The following is a 16,166-nucleotide window of genomic DNA, read 5'->3' as shown; positions in this document are numbered from 1 at the left end:
TCTTCAGTTTGATCATTATATCTTTTCATTTGACTTACAATGACCTTAACTGTTGAGCAATAATTTAAAATTAATTCAGATTCTTTCATATGCAAAGCTTCAAAATCACCTCGTAATGATTGAAGTGATACTCTTTTCACTTTGTCAGCTTATTAAAATGAACTTTGCAAAATCTTCCATGCTTCCTTTGAGGTAGTTGTATCGGCCACCTTCACGAACATTAAATCATCCAAACATTGATAGATGAGACTGAGAGCTTGTTAATCATTCTTTCTTGTCTTTGCCATAACATCCCTCTCATTCTATGGTAAATTGACTTCATTTTCAGGTTGTACATAGCCTTTCTTAACAATATCTCATGCATCTTATAAGCCATGAAATACCTAAAATTTAGTCAAGGGGTAAAAATGTGCTTTGTTAGAAAGGGGCAAGCTAAAATGTTCTTTTGTTAAGACTTACAGGGTAATGTGAAATTGTGTATAATTATGAGGTTTAAAGAGTAATTTTCCTTTAACTTATTAAATAAAGCCATTAGGCTTTCTTCATCTACGGGGGAAGCATAAGTGCAGAGAAGAAGAGAGATGAGAGAAAAAGAAGGAGAGAAAGAGAGAGAAGAGAAGAAAAGGAGGAAAAAACAAGGGGGAGGGGGAAGAAAGAGAAAGAAGAAGAAGGAAAAGAGGACATTGATGGAAAAATAGGGATAGGGTATCCAATTCCCATTCAATTAATTTAGAGTTTAATTTCATTGTTCAATTTGGAGATTTTCAAAATTTTAATTATGTTGTTTCAAACTGGTGTGAACAGGTGAGGAAGAAGGAAGATTAGTAAGAGATTCTAATATTGGCTTTGGGTCTACTTAAATTAGTGAGAGGGAACAAAATTTTTACCTATAGTTAATTTTATGCAAATTTTAATGTCTTAATTTTGAATTTTTGGAAATGGTAGTATAGATTTTAGTGGAAATCTCCCACAAATCAATAGTTTTCATGTATGATATGAATTTTGGTTATGGGTAATTATAAAATAAAAGTTACTTTCAATAGTGTGTATTATTGAGAATTCGGAATGTTTGATTAATTTATGTTGTGTGTAACTATGAAGTTGAAATTGTTTAATTCAATTCTACATCTGATTGGAATTGTTAAAACTTATTCAATTGATTTCCTATGTTGCAGTAGAGTTGAAAGTTGTTTAATTAAGTCCTGGATATGACTAAAATGGAGGAAAGTTAAATTATTGATGTCACGTGTGGTTGTAATGTTGAAAATTACTTAATTTAGTCTCATGTATGATTGAACTTGCTTAACTTAAATTATTTGACATGGTTTGTAGCTGTAAAACTAAAGGAAATCTAAATTCAATGTTGAGTAGGAGTATATTGTTGACTATTGCTTAGTTGGTATTGTAGATGACTGCAGAGTTGCATATTAATTAATTTAGTATGATGTGGTTGTAGTGGTTATCGATGACTATTATTCAAAAATTTCAATATTGAGTTATTGTATTATAAATATGGTATTAAGAGATCACGTCATTCAAATATTTTTCACTATTGTATATCATGTGATTAGTGCTCTGTCTGCACAATGTTTCATGTTAGGTATAACATATTTATGTGTTGTCACATAATATTTCATGTCAAATATGACAGATTTAAGTATTTTATCTGTGCAATATTTTATATCATGTATGACAGATTTGATTGTTTTGCCCGAGTAGGATTACAACATATTAGATATAATAATTCTTTCCTGCTTTGTTGACGTGGTGACGCTTATTAGGTATGACTGATTTCTCTTGAGGATATTAGAACTAGTATATTGTTCAAGTGATTATTGGTAGGATGCTTAAAATAAAAGAAATATAAAAATAAAGTAAATAAATTGCAAGTTGTTGAACATCAAATCTTCTGTTCATTTTGATATTTCTTTAAACATGTATTTGTAACCGTGTGATCTCTATTCCGTTAATTATTTCAAAACTTTAGTATGCATAGAAACCATATCAATAAATTAATTACATATAACATTGGCTATTGATTTAAATATGGAATTTTAATACTGAATTGAGAAATCTATATGAGATAAGGTTAGTATAGTTGAATTTTTACAAGTAGTAACAATGTAGTTGTGTAAGAGTTTCTATCTAGCACACCTAAGAAAAAGGGCGTAATGCTTCTAGATGTTATATTTCTTTTCTCTTGTTAAATGTTGAATTTGAACAAAAGAATTATGTTATGAGCATTTTCAAGTTAATGTGTATGATGGGGTTTGGGGTTTTAGGCATAATTAACTTGTGTTGGTTGAGTATAGTTTGCAGTCGGGAGGCCTTTAATCTTTCCTTTAAAATTTAACATCTTTGTATGGTTGATATATTATAATATATTACTTTATTTCTCTATTGACACATATTCAATATTCTCGAAAGGATTTATAAATTATCCACTTACTGAGCCTTTTCAACACACCTTCATAAAATTTTCCCCTTCAAGACATCTTTAGGATTATGCTGATAGTGTTTCGCTAGGTTGGGCCATGATATAACATCTCCAATAAGTGTCTCATTTTGCATGTCTATGTGGGTTCATTTTTGAGAAAATTTTATGTAAATGTTGAAGGTCAGAGGCCTAATTAAAACTCATTCTCATAATTTTTGAAATGCAATCAAATGTTATTTTTGGTGTATAAATATAGTAAGGCCATACCTATATAAGATGTTATAATATGTGTTAAATATGTGCTATAAATTTTTTTTAAACAATTTTACAAAATGCATCTCGGTCTACTAAATCTTATAAGAGTGTTAATATGTTATGAGATTAGTGGGTTGGAACAGGTCTTCTCAAGCCAAGTACGACTTTTATGTGGTGATACCATGTTCCATAATTTTTTTTTTTAATGAGGGAAGAAAATTAAAATGAATAAACTCTATTGCCATTTGCCATTTCTCAAAAAATCATGACTTATAATACACTCTATTAAGGAGAAGAGAGATTTTAAAATACAATGATTATGAGGAAAAACGGAAATATTTATTCATATAACAAACTTGAAACAAATGAAGTATTTATAGATACAAGACGATTATTCAAATTAATGTGACTCAATCATTGTGATTTTTCATATCAAGGTGGCTCGTCAAATCCAAAATACATGACCATAATTAATTAAGATAACTCTTTAAATTCCTAAATATATGAATCTAGAAAATGCAAATTAATCTTCTGATGTTGAATTGAAAATGTGGCATGACTCACGCGGTGTAAGTCATATTTAACGACCAGCTCTCACTTCCCCAGAAACCGACTCAAGGAATCTGGGATGCCTCGGTTATGCGTTGTCAACTCAGGCCATGCCATTTGCTAGATATTGTTAGGTAAAGGCATGTTTCATGCTGATTTTAGTTATTTTGCAGTATGACTGGACTTATAAATTGTGGAATTCCGCTTGGTGTTTTCATCCCCCAATAGAAAATGGATCTATTTCTGCAGTTAAGCTCCACTGCCATTGTCTTTTCAATTATATGTTTCTACAGCGTATTGCTTAGAAGGTCAAAAGGTACTGAAGTTAGCAAGACAAGAAATGCTCCTGAACCAGCTGGCGCATGGCCGATTATTGGCCACCTCCACCTATTAGCTGGTGGTGATCAGCTACTTTACCGAACGCTTGGAGCAATGGCAGATAAGTATGGGCCAGCATTCAATGTCCGCCTGGGAAGTCGATGTGCCTTTGTTGTTAGTAGTTGGGAAGTATTTAAGGAATGCTTCACGACCAACGACAGGGCCCTAGCTTCCCGTCCTACAACAACTGCAGCAAAGCTCATGGGCTATGACTGTGCTGTGTTTGGATTTGCACCTTACAGTCCATTTTGGCGTGAGATGCGAAAAATTGCAACGCTTGAACTTCTTTCAAACCGTCGGCTTGAGATGCTCAAGCATGTTCGGATTTCTGAAGTTGACATGAGCATGAGGCAGCTATTCACTTTATGGGCAAAGAACAATTCCCTCCCTGTGCTTGTTGACCTTAAAAAGTGGTTAGAAGACATAACACTTAACATAGTTGTGAGAATTGTGGCTGGAAAACGTTATTTTGGCACATCTGCTGATTCTGAGGAAGCACGACACTGCCAGAATGCAATTAATCGGTTCTTTCATTTGATTGGCATATTTACAGTCTCAGATGCAGTTCCGCAATTTGGGTGGCTAGATTTTCGGGGCCATAAGAAGGCAATGAAGAAGACCGCTAAAAAGCTGGATGCCATACTCAAAGGCTGGCTGGAGGAGCATCGACAAAGAAGAGTCTCTGGGGGAATCAAGGATCAGCAGGACTTCATTGACGTCATGCTGTCACTTCATGAGGAAGGAAAACTCTCAAAGTTTCAGTATGATGAAAATATCAGTATCAAGTCTACCTGCCTGGTATGTTGAATGTACAGTGTATTAATTAATTTGAATTCATAGATCAATCTACAGCAATAAATAAATAAATAGAATGTGGGTTTGTATAGGCACTTATCCTTGGAGGTAGTGACACCACATCAGGCACGCTTGCATGGGCCATCTCCTTGCTCTTAAATAACCCCCAAATGTTGAAGAAAGCACAAGATGAATTGGACCAGAAAGTTGGTATGGAGCGGCTAGTTAATGAGTCAGATATAAAAGACCTGGTTTATCTGCAAGCTATCATCAAAGAAACCCTCCGCTTATACCCAGCTGGTCCTCTTTTAGGGCCACGGGAAAGTATGGAAGATTGCACTCTTCATGGGTACCATGTTCCAGCTGGTACACGATTGGTTGTAAATGTTTGGAAGATTCACAGGGATCCAAAGGTTTGGCCAGAGCCATCTGCTTTCCAACCAGAGAGATTTCTGACTACCCATGCAGACGTTGATGTTAGAGGTCAACAATTTGAGCTCGTTCCTTTTGGCTATGGTCGACGCTCGTGCCCTGGTGTGACATTTGCGCTGCAAATCCTTCACTTAACACTTGCTCGACTCCTTCAGGCATTTGAATTGGCAACCCCTTTGGATCATCCTGTTGACATGACAGAGAGTCCTGGTTTAACCATTCCAAGAGCCACACCATTGGAGGTTCTCCTTTCCCCTCGCCTCCCTGCCAAGCTCTATGACTGATCAAGTGCTCGTGAAGCCTGGAATGTTTAGTTTATTTAAAAGTGCATATCATAAGTACAACAAATAATGCTTGGAGGGATTTTGTTGACAAGTAAATCTGAACATCTGGATCTTTCCAAATCCTTCTACAGTTACCTTATCTGAAACTTTTCAATATGGTTGCTATTGCCATCAACTTTTTTATTTAGTTTCTCTTTCGTATTGATCTATCATTAATTCAAAGTCTTCTGTCGTTAGACAAGCATGAAAATCAAAGGGAAAACGGCAACAAAATAGCAAAGCATTTTGGAGAATTAAGATGGGGCCTGTGGCCGCCTAGTAATTCCAAAAGAGAGTAGACTTTAGAAGTTAGACGTCAGAAGAAACGGCTCCCGACGTTCAAGGGATAAGATATTATAAAGGATTTTAATCTTTTTATCACCAACCTCTTTGATCAAAAGATTTTGATCAAAAGATTAAAATAGTTTATAATTAGGACTGGAATTGAGCATCGTGAAAGTCAAGTTCACACACAACAATTTCTTTTAATTTCAAAAATACTATTTTAAAATCATGTTTTATAATAAAAAATATTTAGAAAAATTGAATTATGAATGTATAATTATTTATAACAAGTGGGTTAAATTTTTAGAATTAATTTTATTGATGTGAGAAAATTGAAACCTTAAATTTACTTAAGATTTGAAACTCGAGTTCTTATTTATATTTAGTAAAGGAAAATTGTTGAAGTGCATATATCGTTAGAATGCAAATTTTTTAGGCTTGTTAAGTTCAAGGTTAAGTTCAGGTTTGTTCAATTATTAGTTAAACTGAACTCAAATTTGTTTTAATTTAATTTAAATCTAACTCTATTTATATCATCTAGCATTTGAGACTTTTGTGATTGTGGATAGCATTTGTGTTCTACCACTGCAGTTAATAAGTACAGAAATGAGAAAAAAATGGTACGTAAATTATACCAGGTTAATACAGCGAATAATAAAAAATATCTGTAAAAAAATGTCTTTAAAATTTACATATGAGAAGAGTACAAAATGTGTATATATAGGTTTAATACGATACATCGTTAACAATATGTTTATAAAAATATGATAATATCATAATAATTTTAGTACTTTTCATAAATTTTTTATTGAAAATCAATATAACAATTTAAATATAAAATATTTAATTAACTATTAAACCTAATATAACATTATGCATAATCAAAATTCTTTGTACAATAAGTAACGTATCAATCAATTAAGAAAAATAAACAAATTAACCAGTTTAAATTTCAAATTTTAAATTAGAGTGAACCTTTGTATAGGCTATAAAAAAGAAAAACACAAAATTAGGACTAAAAATTAAAAAATGAATGTTGTTAGTTTTTTTTTTAAATGATAATGACATTTTCATAAATAATTAAAAATAAAAAGGGTAATTTTGAATTTTAATTTTAGCCAAAAATTTAAAAATATGATAAATATAAAATACAATATATAATTTATATTTAATATGAGAAAAAATAAAATACATGTTTAGTATATTTTAGTTTTTTTTTTTTTTTAAATATGATTAATACGTGAATAATATAAAAAGGTGAATAATATAAGTATTTACTAATAAGCTGCCACGCTGCTATCGATCTATGACCAGCACATGTTAGGTAATAAGTCATGATCATGTGGCTATAATACCTCCAAAGCAGTTTAATTTTGTAATCACATACTTAAATATCACTAAGATTAATATAAGATTTAAGATTCTTCCTTCCATATTTCTCTATGGCATTATACTAATTACAGTTGCTTGGATTGCGGGTAAAATTAAACAGGCCAAATATTATGAATCCTTGAACGAAAGATGACAAAACTTTGACAAAGCTGCCAATTAATAGATAGACGGCTTAGTGGGGAAGTGTAGTGTATTTTACGCAAAATTTCTCTTCCAAAAACTGGAGTCTACCATGAATTTCCTTCTTCAGTACCTGAACACCGCTATAATCGGACTCTTTGTCACAGTTCTGATCTCCTCCTGTTATTTACTGAGTAGATTCAACTCTAATTCTTCCAGGGGGCGAAAAGCACCAGAAGCTGCAGGTAAATGGCCAGTAATCGGCCATCTCCCCCTCTTAGCGGGACCCCAACTTCCTCATCTTACCTTGGGAGACTTAGCCGACAAGTATGGACCAGTCTTCTCCATCCGGATCGGCCTGTACCCAGCTTTGGTGGTCAGCAGCTGGGAGGTAGCCAAGGAATTATTCACCACGTTTGATGTGGACGTTTCCTCTCGCCCAAAACTCACAGTTGGAAAGCTGTTGGGCCATAACTATGTAAATTTCGGGTTCAGTCCTTACGGTGCATACTGGCGCGAAATGCGCAAAATAACGGCCGCAGAGCTACTATCAAACCGGAGGCTTGAGTTATTTAAACATGTTCGAGCCACTGAAGTGGAACTTGCAGTAAAAGAGATCTACAAGCTTTGGAGCAAGAGTAGGAATGAAGCAAGCCATGTTTTGGTTGAGACAAAGCAGTGGTTTGGGGACCTGAATTTGAATGTTATTCTGAGGATGGTTGCTGGGAAGAGGTATTTTGGTGCGGATGCGGCAGCAGATGAGAAAGAAGTCAGGCGTTGCAGGAAGGCGATGAGGGAGTTCTTTGATTTGGCTGGGCTTTTTGTGGTGAGAGACGCTTTGCCTTTTCTGGGATGGCTTGATATTGGTGGATATGAGAAGGCCATGAAGAAAACCCATAAAGAACTGGACAGTCTTGTTGAGGAATGGCTGCAGGAGCATCGTAGGAAGAAGGAAGCTGGTGAAACGGCTGCTAAGGAAGAGCAAGACTTCATAGACATGTTGCTTTCTGTTCTTGATGATGTTGACCTCTCCGGATTTGACATTGATACTGTTATCAAATCCACATGCTCGGTACTCCTCTTCTTCTTGCATCTTTCATCTACTGAATTTTGATTTACTCTTTGATTAGCATATTTGGGAAGCTACTTCATCAAGTATGTATCTTGCAGACTATAATGGTAGGGGCCACTGATACCACTACTGTTAGCCTGACATGGGCACTTTCGCTATTGCTGAACAATCGCCAAGCGCTGGAGAAAGTTCAGAAAGAATTAGACGACGTAGTTGGCAAGGAGAGGCTATTGAGTGAATCAGATATTGATAAGTTGGTCTATCTTCAAGCCGTAGTAAAGGAGACACTAAGATTATACCCAGCTGGACCGCTGGGAGGAGCACGCGAATTCACTAAAGATTGCACCATAAGGGGCTATTATGTCCCCAAAGGCACCCGGCTGCTTATTAACCTTTGGAAGCTGCAAAGAGACCCTCAGGTATGGGCTGATCCATTGGAGTTCAAGCCAGAGAGATTTCTAACGACTCACAAGGATATTGATGTCAAGGGTCAACATTTTGAGCTCATCCCATTTGGCGCTGGTAGAAGGGCATGCCCTGGAATATCATTTGGCTTACAAATGACACATTTGGTGCTGGCTAGCTTGCTACATGCCTTCGACGTTACAACTCCTTCAAGTGGACCTGTCGACATGACTGGATCCCCTGGAATGACGAACATCAGGGCAACACCACTTGAAATTCTTGTGAAACCCCGCTTGCCGAGTCATCTCTATGGATAAATATTGCCTGATTAAGCATAAAGCACTCCATGAATTCACATGTAAAAGTTTTGTATGCATGAGACATGATATTAGCTATGAAGAGAATAATGGAGTACTCTGTTTCTGAAATTGTTTTTGCTTTACGGGATGGGAGTTTGCCTTGTGTGGACCTGTTAGACCGGGCCTGTAAATTTGTATTGTATTATTTACTTTCTTCGTTTCTGCCAGTATACATTCATGGAAAAAGGTCATCTTCTTCTCCTCCTAATTTTATCTTCCCGAGCCAACCGAAACAGAGTAGTCAAATTGTGAACGGTTTGCCAGTTTTAACCGTTGTGACAAATGAAACACTTAGGAAACTAATAGATTTGGTTGAGCTTTGAAAGGTAAACCATGAGCTTTCATGTTAGAATCTTTCTGGGGCTACTATCATAAAAATATCGTAATTTGTAAGTTCTCATCGTCTCTCTGCATGCAATAAAACTATGTATTTGTATCTATTTTTAGTATATAATTTTTATACACAGATAACATATTATCGTATGATTAGATATTATTTTATCATATGATGATACATGTTTTAAAATCACTCAATTATATAACGATACATCATCTATGTATATGAATTATGTATAAAAAATAAATACACATAACATTGATTTTCTGTATTATATTTGATACTCATAAATGCAATATTGCAAGAAAAATTTACTCTGCATTTTATATATATTTGACAAATATTGTAATCATGATTTTGATTAGATTGACCAATTTGATTGGTTGAATTGTTAACTACTAATCAAATTGATTGAATTATGTATAAAATTATGTTTGATTCAGTTAATATAAAAAATTGATTTCTTTTTCAAAAATTCATTATGAAAACTTAAACCAAAACCTTATTTATAGTATTTAAATATATATATTACAAAACTAAGTTTATTTTAATATTAAATAAGTTAAATGTATGTTTAATTATAAATTATATAAAAAAAAATAACATTATTTTTAAATAATTAATTAATCTATTAATCAATTTAATTATCAATCAGGTTAAAATATCTTTTTCACCTATTTAATATTTAATTCAATTATAAAAACATTGAGTGTAATACCTTGCTTTTTGAGCATCGAATTGATATGTTTGACAAATATTGGATGAAATGAACCAAAGTGTCTTTCCACTTTCTATATAACCTATGATCTAATGAATAATTATTCACTTGACATGCTCGACTTGAATCATTTAATGCAATGTACTTTTCTATAGGTACTTTCTATAGAATTTCTCTAAGAAATCTTCGATATTTGGAGACTATATTTTTTGAACTCTATTGTATCCCATAAGTGAATTTGCATTGTTCTAAAACTGCAAATAGGAGGTAAATATTTCTTCAAATAAAGTGTTTCATGCCCAAAGTTAAATTTCTTTCATCAAGTTGATTTCTCCATCAATTTCTGATCAAATTTCTAACACGTTATACTAACAGGAATCAGCCAAGATATGGATTCCATTACCAATTGCAGGTTACTAAAAGCCTTTAAAGACGCCGTGAGCTGCACAAACAGAAACAGATGAAGGAATTAGTGATGTTATTCTAACATGTTTGGTTTTTGCAGGTTGCTCCTTTTTCAGAAGCTGATGGAAATTTTCTTGCTCACTCGGTCGTTTTGTTTCCTGCCGAATCTGCTGGTGCAGTCCTGGTGTTCTGTTTTTTTATCTCTGGACAGCCTGCTCCAGTTCTGCCCTTTGCTGCCTTCTCATTATGCTGCTAAGTGCTGTCTCCCCTTTGGTTTTAATGGTTCCGCAGATCAGAATAAGCAGAACCTTGTCACTGCCTCTTGGTGTAGTTCTGCTCGGTTACATGTCCTCTGTCATTCTGCTGGGTTTCATTGTTTTTTTAGAGCTTAAACTGTCCCGTGTGAGATTCCCAGATCTGCTTCATGAGTCAGCAGTGTCCGCCTGTTTTTTTTGCTCCAGAGGCTGCTTTGTTCAAGATTTGGGCTTATTTTCTCTGCTCTCAGGCTGCTGTTGGAGAGCTCCATTCCGGCCTCTCTTGTCTCTCTCAAATTCACAGCCCCTGCTCTAGCCTCTCTTGTGCATTTTCTCTTGGAAACAATTGCTGCAGGGCTGGGTTTTTTCATTGGAAACTGGCTGCATGCCAAGTTCTCTCTTGGTCTTTTGGTATGTGCTGCAATTTGGGGCTGTTGCTCCCTTTGATGACGCTCCGGTTTGGTTCTCAAGCAACAAGCCTAGCAAAACTGCTTGTTATGCTCCTCATGCCAGCCTTTTGGTGTTGGTCCTGATTTTTGCTTCGTATAAGACGCACAGTTTGAACAGTGTTGGCAGTCTTTCTGTGTATATGATTCGATTTTTGTTTACTTTTGTACCCTTCTTGAGTCCTATCTTTGTTTGCTCTCAGATGATCACTCAAGAGGTGGATTCCTTCTGTAGTTTGGTTCACCTTAGTCCTACCACTCCTTTTTTGTTGGGTAAGGTTAGGTTGTTTTAATTCTATAGCGTTTTTTTTTTTTCTTGTTTTAATATACTTAGAAAAAAAAATAGTGATGTTATACATGTGTTTTACAAGCACCTATTTAGAATAAATAGCCTTCATGCGCACTGTTTCAGGCCAAATTATATTTAGTTGGTTTAATCATTCAAAAATTTCAGAGCTATTGCAGACATCAGATGGTTTTCTGAGGCCACAATGAAACGGAAAGTTAAGAGCCAAAGCTTAACAAATGTAGAGGATATTTCATATCGGGTACCGGATTGCACATTTTTTTAGTCTCAACCCAAGACAACCACATTGCTTACTTAGACTTCTTCAGGAGCTGGGAAACAAACGAAAAGCATGAAACAAAAATTTGTTGATGGAATTTTAGTTACAGCACAATTGTTTTGAGCTGGAGGTAGATGCCCTAAACGAAGGGCCAGGCATCTTTCATTCAGACGTTTGCAGATCTCACATCACATCAAAGACCAAGTGGGTTTTAGCCGTTTCATGCTGGCCCTGTTTCAAACGTAAAAATCTATAGCTATAATCACATCAGACAAGAAGAGAAGCTTTTAGGAAAGCATTTTCAGTTGTGAGGGAGACAAGCTCTATTTTGACATGTAAGTACTTGGGAGTAACCGGAGGTGGCATCTTTGTTTTGCATGCTTAAGTAACCATATCCAAACTGTCTTTAGTAGTAGACGGTGATGCTTTAACATACTTGTTCCTAAGCCAAAAACAATGGAAGTATTCCGGCCGGTTCACTCTCAGATTTGCATATTGCAGGCCGTCTTGCATTTTCAAGTATATTTATCTTATTAAATAAGATTAATATTATATTTAGTAATTTTCTTATTCATTTATTCGTACAAATTTATGTATTTTAACTTAGATAATATGGAGTTCCTTGTTGCAATAATTTATACGTTGACGTTTTGACAATTCATGACTTTGGCCGTGAGTCTAGATGATGAATGACCATTAGTCATGACTTATGACAATTTTAATTAATTAATAAATGTCTAATCATATATATATATATATATATATATATATATATATATATATATATATATATATATATATTGTCGTACCCTTAATTAGTAAAAATATGAATTATTCGTATTTAATTTATATTTTCATTCAATTCATGTTTTAAATATGTTATTCCAAATTTTTGAATTTAAAATATATTAAATATGTATTTTATATGTTTTTTTGTATTAAACACATATTTTTATCTTTTTTATGTTTTTCTTTTTTTATGAATTTTTAAAGTATAAAAATATTATTTACATTTTTAATTTATTACTATAAAACAAAAAACCCAATTTTTTATCATTAAATCTCTAACTTCTCTCGATAATATTTAGTGATGATTGAATCTTAATTATATATTATGTTATATTAGGTTTAATAGTTAATTGGATATTTTATATTTAAATTGTTAACTAAAATATTAATGAAAAATATTAAAATTATAACTGATATTATTATATTTTTATAAACATATACTTGATCATGTGCTTCCCGTATCTTTTCTATATCTGAATTTTATAACTATTTTTTTATAAACATATTTTTTATTATTTATTATATTATACTCATATAATTTCCATACTATTTTTTTTCCTCTTTTCATATTTACTAATTAGGGCATATCATTATACAAATGATAACATTGATTTTATAAGCATAGCAGTGATCAATTTAGAAGATTAATCTAGAGGTCAAATACAAATTGTCTGTATTAGTGAGCGGTGATGCTCAAACATAGTTGCTCCTGAGGCAAAAGAATCGAAGAATTCTGGCTGCTTCACATTCAGATTTGCATATTGCAGGCCATTTCGCATATATGAAGTATAATTTATTATATTAAATAATGTCTTTACTATCCACTGGTGTTTATAAAAATGCAAAGGTTATCTCATTTTATCTCAAAACACGTTGAGCCTCATAATTGGAAGCCATAGATGGAGTTCCTTCTTGCATTCCCAGCTTCTTCGTTTGTTGCTTTGTCTTCTTTCTTAGTCTTCATATACTGTTTACTGTGGATTTCAAGAAGTAATCGACTATATAGCAAGGGTTTACGTTTACCTCCGGAAGCTGGCGGCGCATGGCCTTTACTTGGCCACCTTCCTCTATTCGGAGGAACAAAACCTCCTCATGTAGTGCTGGGCAATCTGGCTGACAAATACGGGCCAATCTTCACTATCAAGATGGGCGTGCATCGTACTGCCATCGTGAGCAGTTGGGAATTGGCTAAAGAGTGTCTCACTACCAACGATAAAGTCTTCGCCAACCGTCCGAAGATGTTAATGTCCGAGATCCTTGGCTATAATTACGCCATGGTTGGCTTCAGCCCGTACGGACATTACTGGCGTCAAATTCGGAAGATAGCCACGCTCGAACTCCTCTCCACCCACCGACTCAAGACGTTCAGGCATATACGAGAATCCGAGGCAAGAGCTGGCCTAAAAGAGATATACGAACTATGGAACAAGAATAAAAGTAGTAGTGATGAAAATAAAGTGATGCTGGAAATGAAGAAATGGTTTGGAGACATAGCGTTAAACGTGATTTACAGGATAATTGTAGGGAAGAGATATGTGGGAAATACATCATCAAATGAGGCTGAAGAGGACGATCCGTGGCGAGATTCAATAAGGAAATGGTTTGAATTGGCGGGGAAATTTGCAGTGTCTGATGCAATCCCGTCTCTGAGGTGGTTGGATTTGGGCGGAATTGAAAAGGCTATGAAGAATACAATGAAAGAATTAGATTATTATGTTCAAAAATGGTTAGAAGAGCACAAGCGGAAGAGAGTCTCTAGGGAGGTGAAGGGCGATGAAGACTTCATGGACGTGATGCTGTCCATTGTAGAAGACACAGCAGAAGACTTCGCCAATCATGATACTGATACTAGCATTAAAGCTACATGTCTGGTATGTTTTTTTGCTTATTGAATCATAGCCAATTTCAAGCTTTTAACTAAAAAGTCCTCATTTTCATAAACAGGCTCTTATCATGGCGGCTTCAGATACCACAACAGTGACTTTGACATGGGGTCTTTCACTGTTACTCAACAACCGTGATGTCCTACAGAAAGCGCAACAGGAATTAGACACCCACATCGGTAGAGAGAGGTTGCCGAATGAATCAGACATGAAGAACTTGGTCTATCTCCAAGCAATCATCAAGGAAACGCTGCGTTTAAGCCCAGCTGCAGCGATGACAGTTACACACGAGTCTTTAGCTGAGTGCACAGCGGGGGGCTACCATATTCCTGCAGGCACAAGACTATTTGTTAATCTCTGGAAGGTTCATCATGATCCACGTATATGGCCAGATCCTGATAAGTTCAAGCCAGAAAGGTTTCTTACAACCCACAAGGATTTCGACATTAAAGGTGGGAACTTTGAATATATACCGTTTAGTAGCGGTAGAAGAATGTGCCCTGGGTTCTTATTTGCATCTCAGAATATGCAGCTAACGATGGCTACATTGCTCCATGGATTTGAAATTTCAACTACGTCAGATGAAATGGTTGATTTGGGAGAGAATTTCGGGACAACCAACCTCAGATTCTCCAAACTACAAGTCCATCTCACACCACGCCTTCCCCTCCATCTTTACCAACAGAATGACTAGCTCTTGTTATTTTCCCTTTTCCTTTGTTCTAACGTTGAACTATGAAAATTGTCTTATGAAATCTGAATCCTGGAACGCTTGACGAATCACAGTGATCATCATGCATCTTGTTTGCAAAAACTGAAGCATTTTCATCTTAGCAAGGTAGCAGAACCTAGGAAAATGTGTTGTATCTTCATTCTAAATAATCCAAGTACCAATCTAGCATGTTATATCTCTGAGATGTGTTTACGTTGAGGTTGTGATGTTGGGAGTCTGTAAAAGAAACGCTGTGGATTGCTGGATACTCTAACTATTTTCCAGGCTGCTCCCTGATCATCGATCAATGTAAGGATCAAATTCAAAACTAGATCAATAGCCCAAATTCTCAATATGATAAGATTAAATATTGACTTCACCGTCTTACGACTGCATATAATGTTCCAAATCTGGTCTGGTCAAATCTCCTCTTATTGGAGAGTTTAAATATCCGTCTTTTCAAATATGATGCCCTTGTTGATCTAATTTCTTCTTACTTTCCTCTTCTCCTTATTTAGGGTTTAGGGTTTATTTGACGTAATGGGTTATTAAATCAATTTTCGGAGTCTGGACTAATGACTTTTTAAGATGAGGAGATGACTTGTTAGACAATAAATCTTCATTACATCAATTTTGTAATGGAAATTCAATATAAAAGCGAAAATAACATATGTTTGATATAAAATAATAACTTAGCAGAGAAAGATGAAAAAAAAAAAATTATACATTGAAGTTTCCCTAAAATAAAGAAACGCACTTCTGAGAGGAGGAAAATTACAAAGTGAAGTGAATTGCAAAAGCAAAGGTCATGTGTATCTTACAAAGGAAGAGATGAGGGGTATTTATAATGCACAAGGTTTGTCTTTAATGTATTAAGTTTGCGGAAAGATTAAAAACACATTCTCTTTTTTTCTCCATCACCCTCAATTTTAAATGCATTCCCATAACACCAATTAACTCGCTTCGGTGGAAAGCTACTTGGATATGTAACATTCTTTCTTAGATTTTCATTACTTTCAAATAATTATATTAACTTTATTAAAGAAAACTCAATGAGATAAAAACTAAAATAAAAAAATATAATTATTTAATATCCTATAAAATGGAGTTGAATGTGTTAAAACTATCTAATTAAAAATTTTACTAAAAAAACTTAGTGAGATAAAACTTAGTAAAAGAAAAAAAAGTACAGTGCATATTTTATCTAATATATGATAAATTTAAATAATTTGCTCCCTCTGATTGTAGTGAGAT

General features: G+C 34.5%; 3 protein-coding genes across 3 annotated transcripts; all 3 read left to right on the top strand.

The window, feature by feature from the left end:
* The first annotated feature begins 3,472 nt into the window (after nucleotides 1-3,472).
* LOC123228524 (xanthotoxin 5-hydroxylase CYP82C4-like) lies at nucleotides 3,473-5,130 on the top strand. Its single transcript, XM_044653927.1, has 2 exons — nucleotides 3,473-4,417; nucleotides 4,507-5,130. Exons 1-2 carry the CDS (start codon nucleotides 3,473-3,475, stop codon nucleotides 5,128-5,130), a joined length of 1,569 nt encoding a protein of 522 aa, XP_044509862.1.
* Nucleotides 5,131-6,942: 1,812 nt separating this feature from the next.
* LOC123228935 (cytochrome P450 CYP82D47-like) lies at nucleotides 6,943-8,969 on the top strand. The gene is made up of 2 exons (XM_044654446.1): nucleotides 6,943-8,038; nucleotides 8,137-8,969. Exons 1-2 carry the CDS (start codon nucleotides 7,079-7,081, stop codon nucleotides 8,758-8,760), a joined length of 1,584 nt encoding a protein of 527 aa, XP_044510381.1. The 5' UTR covers nucleotides 6,943-7,078; the 3' UTR covers nucleotides 8,761-8,969.
* Nucleotides 8,970-13,216: 4,247 nt separating this feature from the next.
* On the top strand, nucleotides 13,217-14,894 carry LOC123228589 (cytochrome P450 CYP82D47-like). Its single transcript, XM_044654001.1, has 2 exons — nucleotides 13,217-14,188; nucleotides 14,262-14,894. The coding sequence occupies exons 1-2, from the start codon at nucleotides 13,217-13,219 to the stop codon at nucleotides 14,892-14,894; spliced, it is 1,605 nt and encodes a 534-aa protein (XP_044509936.1).
* Nucleotides 14,895-16,166: the final 1,272 nt, after the last annotated feature.

Source organism: Mangifera indica, chromosome 11, assembly GCF_011075055.1.
Source record: "Mangifera indica cultivar Alphonso chromosome 11, CATAS_Mindica_2.1, whole genome shotgun sequence".
Lineage (NCBI taxonomy): Eukaryota > Viridiplantae > Streptophyta > Magnoliopsida > Sapindales > Anacardiaceae > Mangifera > Mangifera indica.
This window is presented reverse-complemented; position numbering and strand designations above follow the sequence as displayed.